This window comes from Budorcas taxicolor, chromosome 13 (assembly GCF_023091745.1).
Source record: "Budorcas taxicolor isolate Tak-1 chromosome 13, Takin1.1, whole genome shotgun sequence".
Lineage (NCBI taxonomy): Eukaryota > Metazoa > Chordata > Mammalia > Artiodactyla > Bovidae > Budorcas > Budorcas taxicolor.
In genome coordinates, this window is record NC_068922.1 from 61,974,556 (window position 1) to 62,002,200 (window position 27,645).

A 27,645-nucleotide genomic window follows, 5' to 3' on the forward strand; every position below is an offset into this window, starting at 1 on the left:
CTTTCTTTTAAAATTAAAATAGGGTAGTTTTTCTCATGTTAAGATGTCTTCAGACCAACTTTCAATGTCTGCATTAATGACGCCTCACAGCCTTCTATTTCCAAATTGTTTCGGTTATTTATTTATTTTTGATGCCTGGACAGGGACTATTTCCAAATTGTATTCATCCTTTAAAATGACTTAAGCGTCACCTACTCTCAAAGCCTGAACACTTTTGCATTTAATGGAGTGTGTTTCCTGTGTGTAAAACTTTGAGAGTTCTTAATGTGGAGTTTTCTGATAGGAGGGCATCTGTCGTACGTAGAATTCATTTTTTTTTTTAATCTGTTTTTCCCCTCATTCTTAGTTTTGGTGATGCTTTTGGTCATACTTTCAGACCTAAACTCATTTTTTAAAAAAATGAATTTATTTTAATTGGAGGATAATTACAGTATTATGATGGTTTTTGCCATACATCAACATGAATCATTTTTTAAAAAATTAATAAATTTTTGACTGTGCTGGGTCTTCACTGCTGCTCGTCGGCTTTGTCTGGTTGAAGCGAGAGGGGGACTGTCTCTAGTTGCCATGCACAGGCTTGTCATTGCGGTGGCTTCTCTTGTTGCAGAGCATGGGCTCTAGGGCGCACATGCTTCGGTAGTTGTGGCACCTCTCTGCATGTGGAATCTTCCTGGACCAGGGATCAAACCCTGGTCCCCTACATTGGCAGATGGACTTGCCAACCACTGGACCACCAGGGAAGTCCTGGCCTGTGTAGGTTGTTGACTTCAGCTTCCATCTAATTCTCCAAGGGGCCTTGGCCCGAAATGCTTGAGAGCCTGTGCACTTGAGAGAGTGCAGGCTTGGGCGCAGGGGCTGCATGGTGCCCTGTGGGTTCTCTGCTTGTAGCACAGGTCTCCGTGGGACGGGGCTGTGGTAGCCAGCGGAGACCTGGTGGTTGATGTCAGGACACACCTGGTCCCACCTGTGGCTGTCTGCATTTTCCAGCCACAGGTTGGTTACGTGAACCTGCTCTCCTGCCCCAAAGCCCTGGGACAGCGGTCATCTAAGAGAGGTCCTCTTGTGCAGCTTGTGTTGCCAGACTTTGTTACTAAGGCCGAGACTGGAGGGAAAGCCCCTTTGAACCTCTGCTGTACCCAGCTGAGACATCTACAGGCCAGGAGTTTTGAGCCCTTTTGTAAAAAAACCACCTGATGGACTTCTTCCTTTTCAGCATTTATCTTCTTTTTTTGTGTGCTTATTATAAAAGTAATTTTCATTGTATGTAATAATATTTTAAAAAATAATATATTCTGTACCACCTCCCAGAGATGGCCACTGTTGAGTCATATTTGATCTCCAAAACAGGAACCTTGTGTGGTTTAATACATTGTGCTTTCTCCCAGCTTTTTTCTGTACATGTTTTTACATATATGAAGACATGTTATAGATACATTTTTGTATCTTGCATTTTCTTTAACATTAAATCTTGAGCTCTTCCCCCAACCCCCACCAAAAAATGTGCTTTGATTGCTTCCATAATATTCTCTTAGGCAGTGTACGGATTTATGTAGCTGATTGCTCTAGTGGAACATACAGGTTGCTTCCATTTTTTCCTCTCCTGAATGAAGTTATACAATTTTCATGTGTAAATCTTTGCTAGATGTATTTTTAATGTGTATTACTTATTAAATTTACTTTTTTTCCTGTTTCTTGGAAGTTTACTTTTTTTCCTTTTTCTTGGCTACACTGTGAGTCCTAGCTACTGGACTGCCAGGGAATTCCCCTTGCTGTATTAAAAGAAAAAAAAAAAAGAAATTATTCCCTGAGATCCCTTAGGTTGGATCCCCGTGTGTTTATTAGGTGTTTACATTTTTGTATGTGTGAATTGTCCAATTGATTTGTCTATTTTTATTGGAGTCCTCGTGTTTTTCTTCATACATTATCTCTCTTTCAGCCAACTAGAGTGTAGCAGCATGGTATATACCTCTTTCTTTCCCTGAGCCAGGAAATGCTTTAGTCTGGGGTAGGGTGTTCTAAGAAAGTGTATAATGACATAGGAAGGAGCAGTGGACAGCGAGTCAGAATGCCTGGGGTCTGGCTCTGAGCTTGGTCTCTGGCCTCTGTGGTCTTGAGCCACAGTTTTTGGTCCTCAGTTTTAAATTTATAACGGCTCTAAGGATTCTTCTAGCTCTAAAATAAAAACTGAAAGTTCTTCAGGCAGGTTTTTTTTAGAGGAGCAGATGACTGATGCTTTTAAGGGGTTTTGAATGGAAAGTCTCATGAATGGCTTGAGAAAACTGTGTATTTAGTAAATGTACTTTATTTTGCTGGTTCAGAAAAAATATCTTTCCTATGTGAAGCAGCGCTGTAGGTATAGATGCTTCATAGATTATCTCCTGTGTATATGTGTGCTCTAAGTTGATGTGTATGTATCAGGATCCAAACTAGATCTATATATTGCAGTTGGTAAATTATTGCAGTCAACAAAAAGTTGACTTTTAAATCTCCCTTAAAATACAGCAATCATCACTCTTTGTGCTGTTAACTTGTTAAAGAGACTGGGTCGTTGTCTTATGAAATTTGGGAAGCTATTACTGCCTCTGTTTTAAAAAGCATAAATATTGCTAATTCACTGCCTGATACATAGAATTCCCATAGTATATTTTTGTTGGATAAGTAAATAAATCAAGCCACCTCACGAATCAGGCTTTCACTTTCTAGTGCTACTTTCTACTAAGAATGTCGCTCTGATCACTGAAGTGCTTCTGCTCTCTTTGCTGCTGCTACTGCTGCTGCTAAGTCGCTTCAGTCATGTCCGACTCTGTGCGTCCCCCATAGATGGAAGCCCACCAGGCTCCCCCGTCCCTGGGATTCTCTAGGCAAGAACACTGGAGTGGGTTGCCATTTTCTTCTTCAGTGCATGAAAGTGACAAGTCAAAGTGAAGTCGCTCAGTCGTGTCCAACTCTTAGCGACCCCATGGACAGCAGCGTACCAGGCTCCTCCGTCCATGGGATTTTCTAGGCAAGAGTACTGGAGTGGGGTGCAAGTGCCTTCCCCAGCTCTCTTTGCATCTTTCCAAAAATAATGATAATGGCACTCTTTATGCCAGATCTGCCAGGAAGCCAGTTTGGCCTGATGTAAAATAAGTTGAATATGCTTATTAAGGCTGCCTCATTCTGCAGAATACCTATTGCATAATCGCTGGATTTCTTGTCTCCTTTTCCTGAAAAGACAGTAAGTGTACGTGAAGCTTGCCCTGTATTAGGAGAGTGCATTTTAGTAGGCATTAGAGAAATTGCATTCCTAAATTTTAAGTGCCAAGAAAACCCTTTTGGGGGCAGTGATGGATAAAAATGAACAAGTGAAGGAAGGAATGAAATTGGGGAGCAAATGGGATGAAATATATGCATTAATTTGTTATAGTGGCCTTTAAAATGGAAAAAATTTAAATGGAAAAACTCAAAGATTCCTTATTCAACTTTGTTTATAAACTGATAGGTTAATTAAGTTTATTTAGAGATGTAAAAAGCCCAGGGAGGCAGACATCTTAGAAAAAACATGTTTTTAACCTGAGTCAGAGGATGTATCTTTGATCAGAGGATGGATCTTTGCCATATTGGGGAACTCCTCCTCCTGCTGGCATTCATTTTTTGTTCAGTTGTCATTTTATTGTCATTCCTGTTTCTTACAAAGAATAGTCTTAAAATTTCATAGGGCCATTCCTGTGCTCTTCATCATGGGATTTAGGTTGCAAGTATGTTGTGGAACTTAAGTAGAACCACAGTTCTGTTCCTGATTTCAAAGTCAAGTGGAAATGACGCTTTGGGATTTTGTAGGTACACTTTCACAACTTTTCAGATTGTACGTGGGTTAAGCGAGTTGCTAACTTTTTACCCTGCTTCTTTAATAGCTAGTGCATTTAATGTTCCGGTGTGTATTTTCTTCTTCTTTTACTCATTCAGGGGCTGCCTATTGTCAGTTTATGGACATGTTGTTCCCTGGCTCCATTGCCTTGAAGAAAGTGAAATTCCAAGCTAAGCTAGAACATGAATACATCCAGAACTTCAAAATACTACAAGCAGGTTTTAAGAGAATGGGTGTTGACAAAGTAAGTAAGCTTTATTCCTTCATTTAGGGTACTTTTTAACTCGTCATAATTACCAAGGCTGGCCCATGACTTTGGGATGTTTTGTTTCTCTTTTCCCAGTTTGTATAGTTATCTTTTCTCGAGTTAACGGTTTTTCGGGAGCAATGTGTCCCTCTGTTGTCCTATCCCTCGTTCCCATGTGGTCGTCTTTCTTCATCGTGAAGTTGGAAAATCAGTCTGTAAATCTATACCCATTTTTTTAAACTGTGTAATATATTAGTCTGAGATCTAATTCTTTAAATCTGTGAATTTACTTCTGTAGAGCATAGCATATGACAGAATAAGTAGTTCTAATAGAGAAGATTCTAGATCTGCTTGACTTTTTCAGTGAAGTATAAAACCAGAGTATAAACTACAATATTTTTATAGCTAGTAGGTGCTGGAAAGTTCCCTCTTGCCCTCAAGGTTACATGAAGCTATAAGAAACAGAGTCCACCAGGCTTCTTTGGAAAAAATATCTCTGTTTTAGCAGATAATACGTTATTGCACAATTAAGCAGTTCCCCCCCCATCAAAAGGGCTTATCCTTTAAGCCATTTTTGGGGGGGGGGACATTTTTCAGTAAAGCTTGTAATCACCCCCTAATTATCTTGCTTCTGTATCTGATTTTTTATTTACTTTGAAATCAGTCTTAATTTCATTTTGTCTCTGCAATATATAAACTGTGCGTTTGTATTATAAGGGTATCATTTAGTTGTCAGGCATGGTTTAAACTAGGTTTATCTTATTATACACAGTAGTTTTTCTTTTTATGGAATTAATTTTTTTGAATAAGGCAGATTCCTAGAGTATATAAAAGTAGAATAGTGCAGGGATCCCCCATATACCTCAGTGATTATCAACTCAGGGATGGTCTTATTTCATATATATCTCTGCTCTACCCCCATAGTCCTGGATTATTTGAAGTCAGTTCCAGATTTAATTTTATTTGTTGATGTTTCATACCAAGAAATTTTTAAAAGTTTGCTTGCTCAGAGGGGTGGATAGTTCAGATTGTAACTGGAATCCTTGAGGAGTTAAAAGATAGTTAAGCTCTGACCATTTAAAGTAATACCTGATAGCATAGTTTTCTTACACAATAAAAATCTTAGTGGGTCCTTTAAAGTATGTTTTAATAGGATTGTAATTACTTGAAAAACATGCCATTTTGTAGAAGTCTATCCCAGGATTGATTCTGTACCTTGACCTATTTTTAAGATAATTTTTTTTTTAACACAGTTCATCGTGAATGCTTGTTTTGTGCTCTGGACTTGGTACCTTGTGTCAGGCTCTGTGGCCATGCAAGTTCCATGGGAGGTTTACTTTTTACAGTGAAGTGACATATCTTAAAATGTGTTTGGATGTGTGTGTGTGACTTCTGTATGAAACTTGTTTCTTTTGCATTTCTGATTTCTTTTGATGGACTTGAACTGTGGGGATTGGCTGTTGTTAAGTTCTCTGTGGAAGGTATATTGAATGAAACTTGCTCTACAACCTTCCAGGGACTTACTGAACGTTTAGTTCTTGCCTCTTTGTCTCCTTTTAGCAGAGCTTTATACTGATTTTGATGAATGTGAACACCTTTGATGCTTTCCAGAAACCTCTTGCTTTGAACTAAAGAATCGTATATTTTTCTGCAGATAATTCCTGTGGACAAATTAGTAAAAGGAAAGTTTCAGGACAATTTTGAATTCGTTCAGTGGTTCAAGAAGTTTTTTGATGCAAACTATGATGGAAAAGAGTATGACCCTGTAGCTGCCAGACAAGGTCAAGAAACTGCAGTGGCCCCCTCCCTTGTTGCTCCCGCTCTGAACAAACCGAAGAAACCTCTCAGCTCTAGCAGTGCAGGTAAAAAAACAAACCAACTCCCCCTCCCCCACAACACACACACAAATAATGCCATTTCCAAATAATGGTAGTCTAGGTATTCATTCATTCATTCAGCAGTCACCCAGCAGTGTTTGGGTAGGCTTAAGGATCTGAAGTAGCATAATCCTGGCCTCATGGCAGGAGCGTAGATTGTGACCTCAGGGCCCTGCGTTTGTTGTTAGGTTTCTGGAGCCTCTATGAGCGCTTCACCTCTGCCCTGTTTCCTCCTCTGTGAGAGGGGAGTTGCAGTACTGGCCCCAGAGGGCTGTTCTGAAGCCTGAATGAGTTACTGTTTGCAGTTTTGCCAACACTCATTGGTTGTATGGAATAGAAATCCTTCAGGTTAGCTCACGTAAAGGAGAGTTGGTTGGAACACAAGTACAGTTCGTCTTAGAGCCCTGGAACTGGAATTTGCAACCGGAGCTGGACTCTCAGAAACTGAAAGAGCTTTCCAGGTCCCTTGGGGGCTGTTCTTGGTTCTGCATTATCCTTCTGTCTGCAGACCAGCTACCTGTGCTTATTCACGGCTTCCCTGGCCTCCCTAGAACCTCAGCTGCTAAGTTCTGTGATGCCAGCAGAATCTAGGAGGCAGGGGGAGGCTGTTTATAAGAGACTATATCTTGAAGTCCCGGCCTAGTGGGTTTTCCCAAATGTGTTTGTAGTGATACACTCACAGAACGTGTGTACCTTGTGGAGCGGTGGGTGTTCTACAGATGCTAACTCCTCCTTCCCAGAAGGTGGCAAGAACATTAATTAAAGTTGTATAGTACCTTGAGAGAGGGGCTGATCTATCTGGTAGGTAGAGAGGGATGTTGAGTGCTTTGTAATTTTTATGGCTTTACTGAGCTCTTGATTGACTTAGCATACAGTTCATGCATTTAAAGTATTCAAGTGTACAGTTGAATACATACATAGGTAATGTTATCCTCTTACCATAGTCAGTTTTAGAACATTATCATTACCCCCCAAAAGAAACCTCATGTGCCCCCGGTAACAGTCACTTCCCATTTCTCCCCAAGACTCCTCCCTTCTTGATATTCCTGGGCAACTGCTGATCCTCTGTGGATTTACCTATTCTGAATATTTCTGAATGAAATTACAGAATATGTGGCCTTTTATGTGACTTCTTTCATTTACCATGTTTTCAAGGTTCATCCATGTTGTATCATGTATCAGGACTCCTTTTTCTGGTTAAATAATATTCAGTTGTGTGGCTGTAGCACATTTTATTTATTTGTCAGTTGATGGTGGTTTGAGTTCTTTCCATTTTTAAGCTATTATGAACAGGGCTGCTATGACCATTCATAGCAAGTTTCTGTGTGGGCATATGTTTTCATTTCTCTTGGGTGTGTATCCAAGAGTACATACTCTTGGAGCAGAATTTTTGGGTCATGTGATACTCTGTGTTTAACTTTTGACAGAACTACCTGACTGTTTTCCAAAGTGGCTGAACCGTTTATTTTCCCAAGCAGAGTATATGAGGGTCCAGATTTCTTCAGATATTGACTACTTTGATTCTTCAGCTTCTTAGAATGGGGAATTGCATAGATAACCCTGTGCATTTCATATTTCAGATGCTGCTAACAGGCATATGGAGACTTGGATTAAGTATTTAGTCTTCAGTTTACACGTATGCTAGAGATCCTCCAGCGGAAATGCCTGTTACTCTGGGAGGCCCTGAGGTCATATGGTTGTTGAATAGTTTGGAGTGTTAGGAAGATGAGATATTTCTAAGCCTGGCATAGTATATAAACTTGGCAAAATACTCGCTGAATGAATAACTAAAGTCATGAATGATAAATTTGCCTTGAGGTAGCCCATTCCTGATCATTCTTTATTATTTTAACTTATCAACAGATTGGCCCCTTTGCTGTTTTTTCCCTTGTCTTTGCTTTGGTCATTCTTACTGGGAGAAGTCTGCCCGTCCTAGTCAGCGTGCTGCTCTTCTCTCCTGACCCTCTAAACACCTTCTTAAAAGCAAACAGGAAGGGGTTTTGAAGCCATTAGTGGTCAGAGCAGTCTCTACCCGCTCGCTTATCTTCCTAATCCAAGGAGTGTGAGTTGGGAGACACCTTGCTTTCCAGATGGGGTGTCATGGGTGCCCCAGAGCTGGGGCTGTGAGCTCTTTCCCTTTGCTCCATGAAGCTGCCTGTCTGTGCATTTAGTTGGAGCTGGGTTCAGGTAGTTCATCTGTTTGTACCAGGTTGACTTTGCCTCTTTCAGATGATAGTCCCGTCCACCCCAGCGGAAAAAAGACCACACCAAAAGACTTATTGCCAGCCCGAAAGATCATGGCTAAAATTGGTACTTCTGTGCTGCCAGGATGCAGAACCACTTTGGGTGATCATGGGGTGTAATCTTGCATGCTGGGCTCTCTGCGGTGGGTCTCTTCACTGCATAGCTGTGGAGAGCAGTTGGTCACAACCTTCTCTTGTTGTCTGGTGGGTTCTTTTTGTCTTGAAATTTCTTCTCTTAAAAAAAAAAAAGCCAACTTTGTTCCTCTCTCAGCTCCACAGAGGCCCATTGCAACACACAGAACTACTGCAACCCCTAAGGCTGGCCCGGGTGTGGTGCGGAAGAATCCTGGTGTAGGGAATGGAGATGACGAGGCAGCTGAATTGATGCAGCAGGTAGGCGTCTCCTGTGTCCACAACAGGAGCCCTCTGGGGGAAGGGGCGCTTGCTGCCCTGACTGGGTCGCTTTGTCTGTTCTTGTGGGAAGACCTGCCTTGTCTGCGTATCACAGCAGTCCTCGTGACATGTGTCAGGGCTTTGGGCCCTGTGTGGGGACTGTGAGCGTGGACATGAAGATGGAAGAGGGGGGTGGGCAGCTGTTTCTAAGCTCGATTGTTTCTATTAGAAACCAGTATCTGGAAATGCACACATAAGGTAGAACCCTGTTGAAAGTCTCTGAAACACTGTCAGGGTTCCTGGGATTCAGAGATTGTCTCTTGAATTTTGGCTCTAACAGGAGATACTGGAGAGCTCCTTTCTAAGTAATAATTTAAAAAAAGTATTCTGCAGTGTCCCAGCTGACATCCTGGGTCACTGGAGAATCGAGTGGAGAGTGCCGCTGATGTGCAAAGCCTATGGCTTTTCTCTTCTTAATAGGTAGATGATTTGAAATGTCTTCTTTTGAACCAGTTAAGTATCTGAAGATATTGGTAGAGGTCTCTATAGATCAAAAGAAATTTTAGATTTTTAGCCATTTTCTCACTAATTCTTATAGTTGTTTTGTTTGCTTTTGGATGTTCCTCGTAATTAATTCCAGATTTAAAAATCAAGGATGCTCTGTAATTCCTGTGAATTTAGGAATGAACCTTTTCATTTTCCTGAAAGCCAAGTCCTAATGCTTGGGGAAAATAGCCTCACTTTAATCCAGAACGTTTTGTGACCCAGACCATACTCTGAGGAAATCAGGACATAAAAGCCTGCCCCCAAGATCACACTTATTGGTTTTTTTTCATTCTTGATTTGTGTGTGCCCCATGGTGTAGGCACCTCGGGAGGGTGGAGGTGACTGGTTCAGCATCCCCATTGTTGTGGTGGCCGCAAGCACCCTGTGGGCACTGTGGCTGTGAGTGCAGAAGTCCTGGAGGATGAGGAGGTGTCCCCGGAACTCCTGGTTTCCAGGCACAGGTGTACACAGAAAGTGGCCTCAGAAATAGAGTAAAGAGGTGTCAGTACTGAGACTTGGCGGCCAGCGCAGGGTGGGCCTCACTGTCTCCAGAAGATGCGATGGATTCCATGGGACTGCTGGTGTTCTGGGTGAGGGAGCACTGGATTTGGGGGGTGGTGTAGATTTGCGGCAGGTCCTGGCTTTGCCACTTCTAACTTGGGGCGGGTCAGTTAACCTCTGCACTCACTGCCTCATATGCAGCGGGGCCAATACTTTATTTTCGGTGGTTGGATGGATTTCACAAGCTGATGTTTTGCCAAGTGCCTGGAAGGATTCGGGATAAATGGGGTGTGTGGGGGTGGATGAAAGACAGTTGTGATTATTATGGTTTTTGTCTGTGGTCTTGATAGAGTGAAAAAGGTTTTGAAATATGTTTTCAAAGTTCACAGGAGTCAGATTTTTTTTGGTGAAATACAAAACTGTTAACAGCAAAAACAAAACCAGAATTTTTAGAGTGCAAGTGCCAGTGCTGTGCTAAGCATTTTGCTTTCACTTTTGCAGCAGCTCTGAGGGGTTCCAGAGAAGGACAGCAGTGCAGCTCACACCCAGCCTGTCCAGCCCTGCCTCAGAAATAACGTGTGTGGCCAGCACAGGGCTTTGATTTTTATCATTATTATTTTCAACGTGAAGGATGTTAGGTTCTTTGCAGGTTGTCAAAGTCCTGTGCACACCTGTTACTGACTCCCATGGCTCACGTACGTGACCTCTCTGACCCTGAGAGTATTTAAAGCGGTGCACTTGGTGAAGGGATGGAGGTCTGGGGGACATGACCATATCGGTCATGAAAAGTGGAGCGTCATGGGCTTGGTGGGCAGTGTGTTCTACACAAATTACCTTTTGGTGTTCATAGCCTTGGGAGAGCTTCAGGGATTCCATATTTGTTTTCTTAAACGTAATCATTTTTATTTTTGACCGCACTGGATCTTCACTGTTGTGCGTGGGTTTTCCCTAGTTGCGGAGAGCTGGGGCTGTTCTCTGGTTGAGGTGCACAGGCTTCTTGTTGCAGGTGACTTCTCTTTTAGTGGAGTGCAGACTTCAGGACATAGGCTTTAGTGGTTGTGGCACATGGGCGTAGTTGCTCCAAGCCGTGTGGGATCTTCCCGGACCAGGGATTGAACTGGTGTCCCCTGCACTGCAAGGTGGACCCCTAACCACTGGACCAGCAGGGAAGCCCGATTCCACCTTCTTACGTCATTCGGGAGAAGTGTACTGTTATTTGATTCTAGTCCAAAGCAACACTATTCATAGAAATAGACTGTAAACCGGAAATGTGAGACATACCTATATAGAGCTGAAAGTTTTCTGGTAGTCACACTGAAAAAAGTAATAAGAAACAGGTTAATTCTAATAACACATTACTCAACATACTTAAAGTATTAGCATTCTGACATAATCATTACAAATAATTATCAGTGAGATGTTTTACATTTGAACACTGTACCGGGTCTTTGAAATACAGTGTGTATTTGATAGTTACAGCCTGTCTCAATTGCACTGGCTACATTTCAAGTGCGCAGAACACCGCCTGTGGCTCATAGCTACTGTATTGGCCAGTGCCAGGTCTAAAACGTTCTCCTTGGGCTTCTTAGTTTCCAGCTATTACTTTGCTGTAAGAGAATTGTATGCTTGTTGATTGTTGCTTGTGGATTCATGGTTATTGAGGGATGTCAGGGAGGGCTGCTGCCTTGGCCTTGTGGGTGGGGCCTGTCGGGCTGGCTTCTGGTGCCCTGGATGATTTATAGGTGGGAGAAGGTTTCAGGGGGCTTATGAGGGAGGCACTGGTGTAACGTGTGTGTACAAGCAGGCACCAGGCTGCCGTGCCGTGGTAAGTGCTTCCCTTTCCTCCTCATGTGATTACGGGCCTCTTCTCTCGCTCGTGGACCTTGGGCCGGAGATCCAAGCAGCTTTCATTGCTGCAGATAGTCCCCTCTGATCCTTTAGTCCCCTTCTCTGTCTCCGCTTTGGGAGTAACTGATGGTTTAAGGAAAGGCTGCAAACAGCGTTTAAAGCAGGGGTGGGGAGAGTAGAGGCAGATGGATTACTTTGTTTTGCAGGTGACCAGGTGGTGTTAGTACTTTACTGAAACTTTCAATCACTTTTATATGTTTATTTTTAAATTAGTTGTTTGTTTCTGGCTTTGCTGGGTCTTTGCTGCTTCGTGGCCTTCTCGCTAGTTTCAGGGAGTGAGGGCTACTCTTGCTGGGCATGTGGGCTTCTCAGTGCAGCGGCTTCTCCTGCTGCAGAACACAGGCTTAGTTGCTCTGCGGGATGTAGGATCTTCCTGGATCAGGGATTGAACCTGTGTCTCTTGCATTGGCAGGCGATTCTTTACTGCTGAGCCAGCAGGGAGGCCCCTCAGTTATTTTTAAAAGTCATTCCAGTGGTTGCTAAAGGAATACTGAGTGTCTAGAACCTTGTTTCTAGACCCTTGATTCTGGATCAGTCTGTTGAGGGCTTTGATGGCAAACATTGAAATTAAGTCTTTAACAAAATGGTCCTGGTGGTTCCAGTCACCTGCTCCTCATCTCTGATGCCTCTCAACTGCAGGTTGTGAGGGGGCAGGACTTGATCCCTCTGGTTGAGCCTGGCTCCTTCATCAGGCTGTGGGGAAGCTGGATGAGCTGTAGTAACTAGACGTTCAGAAGGTGGACTAGATTCCTGTAGTGCTTCTGGCTCTCAGAATTCCACTACCCACGTTGTTCTCAGCAGCGGCACCTTTGATTCCCTGGCTGGGCTTTCCATGGGCCCCTAGCTTGTAAGGCCTGTGAAGATACTATATTGTACCATTTGCCATGTAATTTGCATTCAGTGAGTGTCATAGTTGAATATTCTGGAATGAAGACTCACTGGACTGTGAGAGTTGTTATGGTATTGTTATTGTTATTATGTTATGATAACATAATAAAAGTTATGACGTTTATTACTCTTGGCTGAACAGAATCCTGACCCATTCACTGAGTTTTGTTTTGTGGAAATTAGAGTCCCTCAGTGGGGCTCCTGGAAGATCCTGTGGCCTGAGTGGTGAGCTGGCGCTATGCTTAGGGAGCTAGGGGTGGAATATGGCGGGGTGTGCCCCTTTCCTCTGCTCTTGTCTCTCCCTTCTGAGACTGTCTTGGGGGAGAGAGTGATGCAGGGACCCTCTCATCAGAGGATGCTTTTCTTTTGAGTCATGGATCACACCCTGGCCCAGCATATTTGGGGGAGAAATAACCGTTGAGTCTCTGTGCCCAGGCCCCCCTCAGTGCTAGCTTTCTTTGGCCAGTATAGTTGTCTTTAACTAGTCTTGCCCTCCTGCTCATCATTTATGCCCTGCTCCCCTGGACCAGACCCTGGCTTACTGTTGACTGCAGCTTGCAGAAGGGCCTGGACCTCACTGACCAGGGTCCTGGTATGGACTGAGTGTATAATTGGCAGCCACTCTGCTGGGCCGGGTTGTGGATTCTGTTTCTGTATTTGTCTCAGCAGCCATGCCTTTTTCTCTTTGATCTTGTCTTAGTCTTTGAGAAGTACCTGCACGTTTCCTCATGTAGCCTGTCCTTTTGTGGGAATCGTTATAGTCAGAGTGCCATGAATAAGCCCATGCTATTGATCTGGAGCTGAAGAAAATTGACACCAAATTAAAATGGGAGTTTTGTCCTTGTTAGAGAATTTGATGAGAGACCAATCTCCTTTCGGGTTGGAGGTTTAATCTGATGTGTTGTTGGTGTGTGAATTCTAGATGTCTCACCCTTTCTAATGTTTTGTGCAGGTCAATGTATTGAAGCTTACTGTGGAAGACTTGGAGAAGGAGAGAGACTTCTATTTTGGGAAGCTGAGGAACATCGAGTTGATTTGCCAGGAGAACGAGGGGGAGAACAACCCTGTGCTGCAGAGGATCGTGGACGTTCTCTACGCCACAGACGTACGTGCTGACTTGGGGATGTTTTCTTGCCATTTTGCCACCTAAGAGAAAGTACATTTTATCGGGTGGTTTTTGGCAAGCTCAGTACTGATGCTTGTTGTGTTTCAGCGTAGCATTCATTTAAAGACTTCATCGTTGACCCTCAGAGTCAGCCAGAGGGGGCCACTTCAGCCTCTGCCTTGAGGTCTGAAGCCTTTGAGGCTGGCACGGGACAGTGAGGTGGCTGCTGCCCTGCTTCTGTAGCTTGTGGCCACTGGTAGTCACGAGTGCCACCAGGTGCTCTTAATCCTGCCATCCCCACTCCACCCCGCTCAGCTTGGACCCCTCGGTCTGAGTGCTGCTTCGTTTTCATATGGCCCCAGGTGTGCCCTGGAGAGTCAGGCGCATGGCCCTGTTTGATGTCTGCTGCCCACAGCTATGAGAGGTGCCTTTTTCCTCCCACACTGGAGTGTGCCCGGTTCCCATTTCTCCACACTGTCTTGTGGTCATGTCTCTTGGGAGTCATGTGTATTCTGCAGCCTAGTAGGGAAAACTCATTGTCCCTGGATTTAGGATTTGACATTTTGCTCTGTCCACTGTTTCATGGCTATAATTATTAATAATTCTTCTGCCGTGCCCAGCAGTGTCTTGAGGATCAAGCTATAGTATGTGTCTTGTCTTAAGTGTTTCACAGTGTGTGCTGCTACTGCAGCTAAGTTGCTTCAGTTGTGTCTGACTCTGTGCGACCCCATAGACGGCAGCCCACTAGGCGCCTCTGTCCCTGGGATTCTCCAGGCAAGAACACTGGAGTGGGTTTCCATTTCCTTCTCCAATGCATGCAAGTGAAAAGTGAAAGTGAAGTCGCTTAGTCGTGTCTGACTCTTAGCGACCCCATGGACTGCAGCCTACCAGGCTCCTCCGTCCATGGGATTTTCCAGGCAAGAGTACCATTGCCTTTTCCTCACAGTGTGTGGCCATATACAAATATAAGGGAACGTTAGTGTTGTTATTAGCACTGTCCTCTATAAAGTGAATTTGGGGGTGTTAAAACTGATGACTGAAAAGTTGATAATTTGTTCAGTAAATCTGTGTTTCAGGCTTGCTGTATGCCAGATAATGCAAACAAAGTTAATGAAGATACAGGTATCTTTGGGTTTAGCCCGAGTATTGTTTTAGTGGAGTCATACGTTAAGTAAATTTAGCCATAGAGGTTTAGTTTAAAAAAAAAAGATGGTGGGTGAAGGGGGAGTCTTAAGTTTTTATGCTGGTGTAGCCATTAGCTCATGCCAGATGCCTGGGGTGAGTGTGAGGTGGGAGCCGCACATCCGAGGTCTCCCACGCCGCTCGTGTTTGGTCAGCTGTGGTAGCTGTGGGTAAGCAGACCACCCACAGCACCTGCAGTGGTATGCGGGTTCCTTCTTGTTGCTCAGTCACTCAGTCGTGTCCGACTCTTTGCAACGCCATGGACTGCAGCACACTGGGCTTCCCTCTCTTTCATCATCTCCTGGAGCTTGCTCAGATTCATGTCCATTGAGTTAGTGATGCCATCCAACCATCTCATCCTCTGTCGTCCCCTTCTCCTAAAGGGGATGCAGGTTCCTAAGTGCAGTCAAAAGAAGGCGTGAAGGAAAAGCTGGCCATGTGGACACGTTACTGGAGGAGATGATCTGGTACTATTGTGGTGACTTCAGGGATTTTTGAGGGTCTGTTTTCTTAAATAGCTTCTTTGAGGTTCAGTTTGTTTAATGACAGCTTGATGTTTGACATCATTGCCATCATCAGGACAGTGGACACATCCATCACCCTGAACAGTGTGAGGGTGAGTTGGTGCCCAGTTTTGTCCTGTGCGATGTGGCTCCACTGCCCAACTAATAGGAAAGCAGTCACTGGGTCTTGTGCCCTTCAGTGCCCCAAGTGTGTGGTAGAGACGGGAGGAACCGTTGACTTTGAGAGGCTTTAAATATGAGGAAGGGGAACCCACGGTAGAAACTGATCTTTCATTCAGCGTTGAATAATGGCTTTCCCCTCTCATCTTCCCATTTCAGGAAGGCTTCGTGATACCTGATGAAGGGGGCCCACAGGAGGAACAGGAAGAGTATTAATAGCCTGGACCAGCCGAGCAACATCTGAATTCTTCACTCCAAATCATGTGCTTAACTGTAAAATACTCCCTTTTATTATTCTTAGAGGACTCACTGGTTTCTTTTCATAAGCAAAAGTACCTCTTCTAAAAGTGCACTTTGCAGAAGTTTCACTCCTTTTCCAATAAGTTTGAGTTAGGAGCGTTTACCTTGTAGCAGAGCAGTATTAACATCTAGTTGGTTCACCCAGGGAACAAAGAGGCTGACCATGGGGCTCACTTTGTGGATGCTGGTAGCACTGATAGCTGGAGAACGTGGAGACCTCAGTAGAGAAATGTAAAGACTGATTTGAATTTTAAGTTAATGTGAAATCTTGGCAGAGAACGTTTTAATAAATAAATGCCTTAAGAGTATTTAAAAGATGCTTCCATATTTCAAAATATAAGATGTGTGTTTGACATTGTGTCTGGGAAGGAAGGGCTGGAACCTGGAGCCTTTGGGACCTGCTGTTCCCAGCCTTCGCAGGACTGCTTGATCCTCATAAGCCCAGATGTTGGCCCAAAAGCAAAATTTGAAAAGTTATTTTGTAAGCCATTTTGATGTCCTTGACCAATAGCATGCCTGCTAAGAAGCAAGAGGCATTGTTGCCTGGATGAATAGAGGGTGTGTTTCAGGCCTGAGACGTCTGAGTCAAAGAGCTTGATTTTCATTGAGCATTTCTCTGGTGATTTTTCCAGTTATCCCTGATAATTCTGTGTACTGTGCGTGTTTTTGTTTTTTTTTTGAAATGAGGTGTGTCCAGTTTTTAAACCTAACAACTACTTTTGGGGACCTGCCCACATCTCTGGGATTTGAATGGGGGCTGTGTCCCGTTTTACTGTCTTTTAAGTTTACATTTAACATGTTCCTCTTCTCTGCTCCCCTTGCCCACTGGGGACTCCTCTTTGGCTCCTTAAAATTTGCTGCTTAGAGTGGAAGTTCAGCAGGCAGGTGATCATACTGCAAGTTCTTTCTGGACCTCTGGCAAAGGGAGTGATCAGTGAAGGCCACCACTCCCTTGGGATCTGCAAGGCTGGGTGTTTTCGGTACCTGCTGTCCACAGCCCTCCACTGTTATCGGAATACTTTGCCAGTGCACTAATCTCTTTGGAGATAAAAATGTTAGCGTGTTACTAAATGTTAATTTTCTTTTGCAGAAAATAGAGTACCATGTCTGGATTAATTATTAATATTTAAAATATTTCATTCCTTAACCCCCTCATTTGCTTTGCTCACAGCCGACTCAGTTCCTTTGTTTGGCAGAATTCTGCGACGTGTGTGTCACCCACTGCTGAGACTGTTCAGCCCCTGATGTATGTGTATTGATTTGTTTCTGGTGGTAGCTTGTCCTGAAATGTGTGTAGCAAGCAGGTATTTGATAAAGTTGTTGTGTAGTGCATGCTCTGTGTGGAATTCAGAGGAAAACCCAGATTCAGTGATTAACAATGCCAAAAAATGCAAGTAACTAGCCATTGTTCAAATAACAGTGGTGCTATTTCTCTTTTGTGGCCTTTTAGACTTTTGTTGCCCTAAAATTCCATTTTGTTGGGAACCCATTTTCCACCTGGTCTTTCTTGACAGGGTTTTTTTTCTATTTTTAAACAGTTTCTAAATAAAATTCTGTATTTCAAGAGTGTCATGTCTTCTGAAATTTGTCTTGCCCTGGGTATATTCTTTTAGGTTCAAATGATAAGGTAGCCATGCTTCTTCCTTAAATTAGGGCTGATCTTTTGGAATCCTTCACTGTTTGTTTCAGATGTGCGTATTTCTAAGGCTGTTTCTTTTTTCTCCATTCAAACAGTACACTTCTAAGCCTCCTGCTGTTTTCATACTTCATGTTGCTGTGAGAGGGCTTTCAGAAGTGCAGAGCTTGGCCTCAATGCCATGAAGCTTCCTCAGGCTGTTTCCTTCAGAGAAAATCTACAGGACAGAGCTTGGTGGATACCATGGGGCAGTACTGTTTTATTTTTTCCCCTGAAAGTGTGTTTCAGAGTCAGTAAACACAGCCAATCTATAACAATCCGAAATCATCTTTAAAAATTCTGTACTCCAAGAAATGAGTTCAGAAGGTGGTGTGCTGCTATTGTCAGTATGAAATAAAGTTAAATGGGCAGAAGGTGGTTTTCAGTATGATCTTTAGGGTACTGACCACAGTTAGGGATGATTTGTAAACCAAACTTCATGACTTTCGCTAGGATTGCTTCCATACTTCCTCTAGAAGTTAGCAGTATGATGCCTTCACTGAAATGTTACACCTTCAGAAGGAATTGGATACCATGTGTGTTGATAATCTATAAGAAGATACATCCAGGAGTGCATGGAGTTTGTGAATAAAGTGTTGAGTATTGTCAGCTGAGAAGTTACCTTGGAAAGAGTGAAGCTGATACTGTATGTACTTCTGACCTAGTAAGTCCATTGGCCTGGCTATTTAGGCTGAGGCACGTAGTTTTTAAGTGGGTCTCATTTAGGTTAGGTCATGGGTGCTGTGATCTTGAATAAGCTGCTTGGTTTGCTTGGCAAGGCCTATGTTGTATGCAGGATAGGTAAACAGATGGCTGGATTTGGATTTAGGATTCACTCATGCTGGTGGTCCTCAAGACTGATGGGTTTCAGAATCACCTGTGGAACTTGATTGACATAAAATTTCTGAAGTCCAATTGGCAGAAATTCTAAGTTAGGTGATTAGAAATCTGCATTTTACCATGTGCTTCAGATGACCTGGTTTAATGTAGTCTTCAGAGCTAATTTTGGTCATAGCATTTATCTCTGCCAGCTCAAATGTAACTGGCAGGGGGGTATCAGGTTAGAGTCCTTGTAGATTGCTCTTACCTTTGTGACTTTTAGTTATTAATAATTGATTGCTTGTTCTGACTTGCAAAACAAGGATGACAGTGGGGACTGTCTCCCCACCTGGTGGGGAGTGCCTCCCTCACCTGGTGCTTGTTGATATCAGAATAAGCTGAGAACCAGAAAAGGTAACCACAGTGTTAGAAAGCACTGCTTGGTTCTTCAGACCCAGTTTGAAGTTTATGAATCAGAAAAGCTTAGGCCAGGGGTTTTGAATCCTGAGAATTTAGGCAGGCGATTCTTCAGAAAGGCTTTGAGTATTTTGTAAAATTATAAGTAACAAGTTCTAATTTTTCTTTTTTTCCAGCTTGGACGATTGATGAGTGCAGCTCCTTTCTTTTGAGACTATCATTTTCATCCCTTTTTTCCCCCCAAGTGAAATCATGATCTAAACACACCTTTTACCTTTTTCTTTTGAATGAAGATTTGGTGATTCAATAATTCAGATTCATTGATTTAAAGATAAGTGTTTTCTTCAGGATATAATAAGGTGTTGGAAAGGAAGCAGTTTCCTTTTGGCATAACCAAGATAAGTCTAGGGAAATTTTTCTTTAAGGATTGTTTATGAGATTTGGTATGAAGAACTCTTCTTCTGATGGTTACCATTGTTCAGCAGAATCTACAAACAAAACCTCAGCATTAGGCCTGATCAGCTTGATCAGATTAGCTTGCTAGTATGTGGGTGACCCAGATCTGACTGCTGTCAGCAGAGTGGAAGTGATTGCTTTGAGCCAAGCTGAACCTGAGCCTGTCTGTGGTCAGTGTTTCTGAATCACCAGTCATTTTGCTGGTCTGGCACTGTTGCCATTGATTTAAAATCAGGCTTATATTGTAGTTTTGAATTCATACGTTCCAGTTACAAAGTTTTAAAACCTGATGAGTTCATGTTTATTTCTGACACTTGCTACTTTTTTCTCAGTTTTCACGTGTGAGGCTTGAGTATGCAGAGTCCTTTTCTGAAGAAAAGCCCGAAGAAGAATTCTATGCTTTTACACTGAACTTGACCATTACCACACATGCCTTCAGCCAGATTGTTAAGCAGCTATAACTTGTGAAGGTCTGTTTCCTTTTTAGCTTAATCTGAGTTGGAAAGCAGTGTTACCTTAGCCTAGTGCACAGCTTTCTGTTGAGGTTGTGGTCAGGTTGCTTCACTAATTTCATTATCTAGATAAGCAGGTCTAACCTTAGAGTTGGAATTCTGGGCCCCTTATTCCAGGACTATGTATATATACATGTAGAAATTTAAAAAATTAAAATAACCTTTATTTCTTCTGAATTGGAGGCTCCGAGGTTCTGAAATGTAAAATGAACGTAGCCTTCACGAACATGTTTCTGGGGGTAGGATGAGAAAAAAAAGAGGCAGATCTTTATCCTGTGATGATAGGAAGAGCAAAGCAAGTTAGCCACCAAAGCCTAGCACTTCATAAATGGTGTTGAGAGACTTAGAATTACAGTGATCTGTTAGCAGTTTGAAATTCTGTAAGATGTCTTAACTTAAAAATTAAAAAAAATTTTTCCCTTCTTCCTGGATGACTGAATATTTTTCACAGTCTGTAGGAATTGGTGAGGATAGGCTGGATGCAGGTATGAAGAAGAGGAGAAAGAATAATTTACTGTATTTGCTGATGTCTTTAATTTTCACTTCTCGTGGGAGAATGAGATTTGGGAAGCTAGTAGTGAGGGTCAGTCCACCAGGGTAGGTCTTAGCAAAGCTGTCTTTATGGCTCTTACTAGTTTCCAGCAGGGACAAAGATGGGTTTCTAAGACAACCTTCATGGATGATCCACAAACTGCAGTGTAGACTTTTATAAAATTAAGCCAGGCTCAAGCATGCAAGTGGGTGGACTGAATATATAAAGGGAATATGTGACTGGAGCCCTTTTCTGACCATTATCAAGAGGAATGAAGAAGTGCTGTGATCAGGAGGCCAAGGGCCAGGAGTTGAGACCAGTGTCCTCCTCCGGGCCCTGCATCCCTGGTCTTGCAGAGCTTTTCTTTGCCTCAGGAGATGAGTGAGGATGGTTTCCCTGGGATCCCCTCTGAGCCAGGAAAAATTACTTAGATCTGTAAAAGCCAGCAGGATACCGGAGCCAGAAAGAGTGGGAGAGTGCCCAGTTCCAGCAACTGTTGCCTCTGGAGGCCAGGTTTCACAATTTTGGTTCAAAAAAAAGCACAGTGTTTTTCAGCATCAATGACATTTTGTGTGTGAAATTTTGAAAAAACTCGCACTGACAATGAAATGGTTTGTAAAGAGTACATCCTTTTGTGTTTTAATAAAAGTTTTTGACCCTGAAAGAAGAGATGTTGACAGGTGAAATAAAAAGTGGCTCAACACGTGAGTTTGGCTCTCTCCTGCCCCTACCCTCCCCCCATAGGCTGGAAGCTGCAGGGAGAGCTTTGCTAATATAGCCATTCCTGGCCTGCCATTTAGTGCAGGAATCGAAATGTATTGCTCCCACCAGATCCGTCATGGTTTATCCTTGTCTAATCTTGAGTGACCTTCAGATTTCTTTCCTCTCTTGCTTGCTTCACAGTTACTTTGTCACATTCTTATTTTATATTTCTCCTGATCGGGCTCATTTATATATTTTGGAGTAGTTCTAATGATTTTTTTAAGATCCAGTGTACCTCAAGGTCATCTGGGTTTTTTGCATTCTAAAGGTTTCTCACCTGATACTGCCTTTTTTTTTTTTTTGTATTTTATGTGTTTTTCTACAAAATAATGTGAGTTAAATATGTGTAATTATATATGACTGCTGTTTTTACTTTGAAATTTAAACGCTACCAAGAAGAATGGAATAAACTTTTTTTTACAGGTAGCTGTAGGCGAATCCCAGCTTACCCCTGTGTGTGCCCCTCCCTCCCTACTAATTTTAAAGGCGGAGAGAAGAAACAATTATGTTGAATGAAATAAAGTTATTTAAAAAAAGTTCCCCAAGCATCTGTAGCTCTCTTGACTTAATTTCTGTTATTTCTGTTTTCCATTCTTTTTTGGGAGGAAGTGGGTAAGTAGGTACTAAACCACCCCAAGAAGCTACTGTTTTCTTGAATCATGCGTAGTATTTTGAAATCTTTGGTATCTGAACTGGGAATTCTCTCTGGTGGTGGAGTGTGGTGGGAAGAGCATTGTTTTAAGTGCCATGTGAGCTGAGGAGTTGGCCTCAACTGAAGGTGTAATCTTAACATTCATTAATCCTCTGGGTCCCCTGCAGTTCCCAGTGGTCACTGGCTTCTGTCTTGTTTATTTGATTTTGAAAAGGAAAAAGCCTCTCCTTAGCATCAAGTTGCACCTTAAAATTTTTATACATTTTATAAAGCTGAGGATACAAGTTTTCACTTTTGTTAGCTTTATTAAGGAATTTTAAAAAAAAGTATGTTAGGATACAGCTATTTAAAGTTAAAAAAAATTCTGGGGGTCACACTAAATCATGAGGGATCGTAGTTCCCTGACCAGGGGTTGAACCTGAGCTCTCTGCATTGGAAATGTGGAGTCTCAACCACTGGACCCCCAGGGATGTCCCAGGATACAATTTTTGACATTTTAAAAACCCGCAGTGGTAAAGCTGAAGAGAGCAGAGTTGGTACTGCTTCTGAGCAGAGTGGGCCACCTTCCCTGGATGAGTCAGCCATGTCCTTGAGTGCCCTTGAAGCCTTCCGGCAGCACCCATCCCATCTCCAGTGTTAGGGAGCAGAGTAGGGTCTCCTTGGCATTGGCGAGTGATGCCTCAACATGTAGGCGTTGAGTAGGACTTTGAACTTTCTCCAGGATTGTATTGTACTGAGGTTTTGTCTAGGAGACTTTTTTTTCCTTCAACACCTTCCCTTCTGCTTCTGTTTTTAAATGAGTTACTGGTTATCATGATTTTATTCTTTTTAGGCAGGGGTTTTCTGAAGTTTTTCTTACCTAAAAAATGGAATGCATCTTAATTAATTTCCCTGTTCTGATGTTTCTTGTTTGGGAAGGAAAATGATCTTTATTGTGAATGAATCTAGCATGTTTTAGACCCATGTAAAAAATGTGGATAAACATGGACAGCTGTAAGTAGAAATGATAACATTGGATTGGAAAATGAAAGGTTCAAGTCAAAAAAACAGTGGGGAACAGTCAAATGTAGCACCATCAGCTTTGTTTCTGTTTTTTCTTTTTTTTAAAATTTAAATAAATCCTTCTAGTTTATTAATACCCAGTTTAATAAAACTGCTTTAAAAGACCTGCATCTTTTATGACATTTCATTGAACCACTGCACTCCTCATGTTTTACAATATGATTAAATCTTTTGTCTTCACTGTTGATGAAAGGGGAGCAGGAATTTTTTTCTGTCTGTGGGTGGTTTCTATGTGATGAAGATCTGGGGAGGGGGGTCTTGGCTTGGTGGTCAGTTAACATTTTGGTAACATCTAGGTGATCATGAAATGTGACTCAGCGTGTAATCCATGTCCCTGGTTGAATTCTCCCACAAGAGATTTACCTTTGACCAACTGATGCTGCTGAATTGGGCCAGGGGCAAGACTGAACAGTGCTGCCTCAAGTCCAGGCCTGCCTTGAAGTCTGGGTTTATAAGACCCTCGTGTCACACACAGTTCTCTTGTCACCTTCCTGTTTTGGAGCTCGGGATTTCCCTGGTGGTCCAGTGGTTAAGAATCCTCCATGCAATGCAGGGCACACAGGTTCAGTCCCTAGTTGGGGAACTAAGATCCCACCTACCACGGAACAACTCGGCCTACGTGCTGCAGCTCCTGGACCCCTCGAGCGACGATAATGAGCCCTCGAGCCACGATTGGAGAGTTGGTATGCTGCAACAAAAGATCCCACCAGTGGCAGTGAAGATCCCGCATGCTGCAACTAAGACCCAATGCAGCCAAATGAAGATTTGGAGCTTGTGCACCTCATGTTAAGAAGGCTGCTGTGCCTTCCACTGTCCCCCCAACTGGGGGGCCAGTTGGCCTTCTGGATTTATCATTAGACTTGCTGGCGTTTTCCATGGTTTCCATGGCAGGTGGGTTCTCTGTGCTGCCTTTGTCCTGTGGATTGTCCTCCACTCACATTTGTCCTGGCTCCAAGTACTGGAGCTGCTCCTGTTGACTCTCTGCTCTCAGTCCAACTTCATCACTTACAAGAGTGTCTCAGATTGGGTGAAAAATGGCCGCGTGGTAACGGTTTGTGGGATGGATTCTGATGTTCCATTTTGTGTTCTGCGTGTGGAATTCTGTCTCATTTTCTTGGTTCTAAGTGTGGCCAACTGGCCCTGCAGTCTGTGGAGGCCCTCGGAGCTCCACAGCGACTTCACAGAGGAGCCGCTCCGGGCCTGGGGCTGGCTGCCGAGATGTCTCAGCCGAGGAGGAAGTTGAACACCAATAAGCCTCCGTTAAATACAGCGAGCAGTCTTAGCTGGGGAGAGCAGATCGGGTCAGGGTGAGTGAGAGTCTGGGGTTAGTCTCTCACACGACCCCGGGGCCCTGAGAGCCAGTGGTCAGGCGTTCAGTTGTGCCCAGCTCTGTCACCCCATCGGCTGCAGCACACCAGGCTTCCCTGTCCTTCACCATCTCCCGGAGCTTGCCCAAACTCCTGTCCATCCAGTTGGTGATGCCATCCAACCATCTCGTCCTCTGTTGTCCGCTTCTCCCGCCTTCAATCTTTGCCAGCATCAGGGTCTTTTCTGATGAGTCAGTTCTTTGCATACCTGAGACTCAAGGCCAAACAGGAGAGCTGAGCCTCTCTCAGCTCGATTTCCAGGGCAGCTTTACTGCACTTGCAGCCACCTGCTGCTACAGACTCTTAAAAACAGCAAACCAGTTATTGTCCCATTGCCTGCCTGCTCCCCTAGTGGCTATTCTAAGCTCTCTTGTTTCCAGGTTTGTACCAAACCCCCCACCCCAACACCAGCTGCCTTCCCCTCAGAGCAGGCTTCCTCTCATCTGCTTTCATCCTACATGGATACTTAACTCTCCAGCTAAATCTTTCCCTGCCAGTACTTCTCTGCTTCTTGTGCTTTGCTCTTGGGTATCATTAATTGTCCTCCACCAGTATTTTTTCCCTTTTGTGGCCTCAGTCCTTGAACACAAACAGCTCCACTCTTCTGGTTAAACTCATATTTCTCTCATAAAACTTATAGATTTGAAATAATAAAATTTTAAGTAGTTTTAAGAATAGTATAAAGAACTCCCCTTTGCCCAGATCTCCTAATAAGCAGGAAACAACATCAATATCACCTAAAAATGTAAAGGCATGTTTAAATTTCACTGATGGTCCTAATGCCCATGAGACCTTTTGCTTCCTGAGTCTAGGATCCAGTTCAGATCACACATTGCCTTTAGTTGTTACCTCTCTTCAGTCACCTTCAATGTGCTTTAATCTTTCTCCTTCATGACACTAAGATTTTTAAGAGTGAAGCCTACTTACTTAGTAGAATGTCTTTCAGTTTGGGACTGTCAGGTTATGGGTTTGTAGGGGATAACGCAAAAGCAGTGGTCCAGAGTCCAGCACACCATGAGGCATGGCCTTTGGCTCCCTCATGAGTGATGTTGACTTTAGTTAACTTGTTAACCCAGACTTTAAAGCAAAAGAAAATACAGTCATTTTCTGTATACCTACCCATGCTTGCCTTCTTAATATAAACGGGATGATATATGTGCCTTCTGTTAGTGCAGACTTTTTGTATTCCTTTATTCCTGGCCCACCTTTTTCGCCACACTGGACCCCTATTCTCCATAATCCATATCAACACCCTAGTGTCTATGTTGATAGTTCTGTGTGAACTAACAGTACAGGAGCCCCTTAGACCAGGCCAGAAAGGCCCCTGCCCTGAGCCAGGCAACCTACTCTGTCCCCTGTCTGACCATGTCCCTTTCTACTAGATGAGGGAGGTAGAGGATGGCTGGTCAGCCCTGCTGGTGCACTGCCCCTCTTCTTCCACTGCTCTCAATACTGGAATTACCTGCCCAAATCCCTTTGAGCCTGATTCCAGAGTCTGGGAGCCTATTCCTTAGTGCATCATTAAAACCTTTTTTAAAAATTCTTTTTATATTTTGGCTGTTCCTTGCAGCATATGAGATCTTAGTTCTCCAACCAGGGGTGGAACCTGCGCCCCCTGCAGCTGGGTGTGCGGAGGCCTAACCGTTGGACCACCGGGGAAGTCACTCAGTGCATGGCTTGGCAGCCCTGCCTAGGCTTGCGGTGGTCATGGAGCCGTGGAGGCACGGGATGTGTGGGTGTACGGGTGACGGTGGCCGTCCACATGCCACCATTTACAAGCCCCGCCGCCGCAAGCAGGAATGAGAGGGCAGCAGGACAGAGGGCTGGAGGCCTTCCAGGTTGTTGTGAAAAGTATTTGTAAAGGCACGTGAAGAGAATGTATTTTATTTAACAGTATATTAATCTATGAACATTTTAAGTAACGACTTGCTGTGTGGACCAGGGTTTGTTCTTTTGCCCTTGGCCCCGTAACTGTTAAGGGTAGACCTGTTTACAGATGTGTGTACGTGTACACGTACATTCTATGTATCAGCACGCACCCATTCATCATCCTTTTGTAAATATTGGCCTCGTTCTGTGCACTCTTTTCTTTTGAGTATCTCCTGGAAATTCCCCCTGGTCGTCTGCTGAAGGTCTGATTCATCTTTTTGGCTCCTTGGGTGGCGTCCCGAGTGCAGGTGCTCTGACTTATTCAGCCATTCATCTACGGAGAGGCGTCCGCCGTGCTTCTCGATGCTGTGAATGACGCTGCCGCCAGCGCTCCTGTCCAGTGAGCTTTCACAGATGACTGAACTGTACCCACCATTCACTCTTTAAATAAATCTTCAAGATTACCGTGAATCTTTTCTGAATAAAAAAATAAAGAGAAACGCATGGTTTTATACTATAGACATTCTCTCTGATCTCACGTGCCAGAAATAGCTGCCATTACCTTTGGAGTATATTTTTCCAGGCTCTCTCTCTAGGCACGTGCCAACACCTCCATGGAATATTCTTACCGGAAATGGACTCGTGAGTACAGCTCTGCAGCTTTCTCACCGGTGACCTTGCATCGCCATCTTCAGCGTCCTTCCTTAACCGTGGCTCACTGTGGAGCGTCTCAGACTTCCAGTTGACCCACCCTGCCTTTTGTGTGTTTTTCCTGCTCTCTCTATCCCCTCAGTGTAGCCATTTTTCAGTCCCCATATTTCTAGGAACTTGTCTTTTATCTCTGTATAGCCCAGCATCATGTGCATTAAACCACTTTCCCCCATTGTTTCCTTTCCTGGAAATGTTTCTGGCATTTCCCTCAGTTACTTGGTTCCTGGCCTCCAAGACTCCTTTCCTTTGGCTCTTCTCTCCCCTTCGGTCCTTATGTCTGGGCTGTCACCGAGACACGGTTTAGGTTGGGACACCACTGGACAGTCATCTGGTCTTCCTCCTCCTCACTCCCCACATCTTAGGCTGGTGAGTTTTCATAACTGCCCTGCGTCCTGTTCAGACTTCCTGGTGAAGGTATTTAAGACCCTGCTTCCATTTTTCTTCTCCTTCCTCTTGCACCATTCCTCCCCTCCCACGCAGGAGCACTTTGTCAAGCCAAACTGGTTCATTTGCTCTGTCCCCCGAGCCTGTCTGGGACTCATCTCTTCCCTGCCATTCCCCTACCGTCCTGGAGCGCCCCCTTGATTCCTGCTGGTGGCACTTGCTCATGGGGTGGATGGATGCTCCTAATAACCCTAACACAACACTGTCTTCCACCCTCTGTGGAGGTCCGTTGACCCAGGGCAGTGTGCCGTTTGTATTCTCAGAGCAGAGCTCCATGAAACAGACCTTTCCCAGGCACTTGCACCTGCCCCCATGCTGCGTGAGGGGAGTCCTGTCAGCTCCCTAAAGAAGTCCTGTCTCCAAGGACATCGAGGGCTGGGCGTGGGTGCCCGTTGTGGAGGGTCAGGAGCTCTCCTTGCCCTACCTTTGATGAATGGAAACCTTTGACCCTCTGGAAACATGCTTTCCCCCGACCTTATTTCCCTAATCTGTGGATTACAGTTGGACCCCTGCATGACCTAAGCCTTTTCTACTTCTGTAAAATGGGTGACTGCCTGTAGGAAGCTGCTGGCATGAAGCCAGGAGTATAGTAACCTGAGGACTCTCAGGTCATCAGGAAGACAGCTCCCCATCAGCGGAAAGAAGGC

At 43.9% G+C, this 27,645-nt stretch overlaps 1 protein-coding gene across 3 annotated transcripts in view; it reads left to right on the forward strand.

The window, feature by feature from the left end:
• The window catches only part of MAPRE1 (microtubule associated protein RP/EB family member 1), a 29,518-nt gene extending 11,822 nt beyond the window's left edge, over positions 1-17,696 (forward strand). For 2 of the 3 annotated variants that reach the window (XM_052650615.1, XM_052650616.1), the window contains 5 exons: positions 3,946-4,091; positions 5,749-5,956; positions 8,486-8,607; positions 13,403-13,555; positions 15,580-17,255. In XM_052650615.1, the coding sequence (XP_052506575.1) occupies positions 3,946-4,091; positions 5,749-5,956; positions 8,486-8,607; positions 13,403-13,555; positions 15,580-15,636 (686 nt within the window). In that variant the 3' untranslated portion in view covers positions 15,637-17,255. Of the gene's footprint in view, positions 1-3,945; positions 4,092-5,748; positions 5,957-8,485; positions 8,608-13,402; positions 13,556-15,579; positions 17,256-17,454 lie in introns of those variants that run through there. The other variant, XM_052650617.1, reaches the window with a different exon arrangement.
• Positions 17,697-27,645: the final 9,949 nt, after the last annotated feature.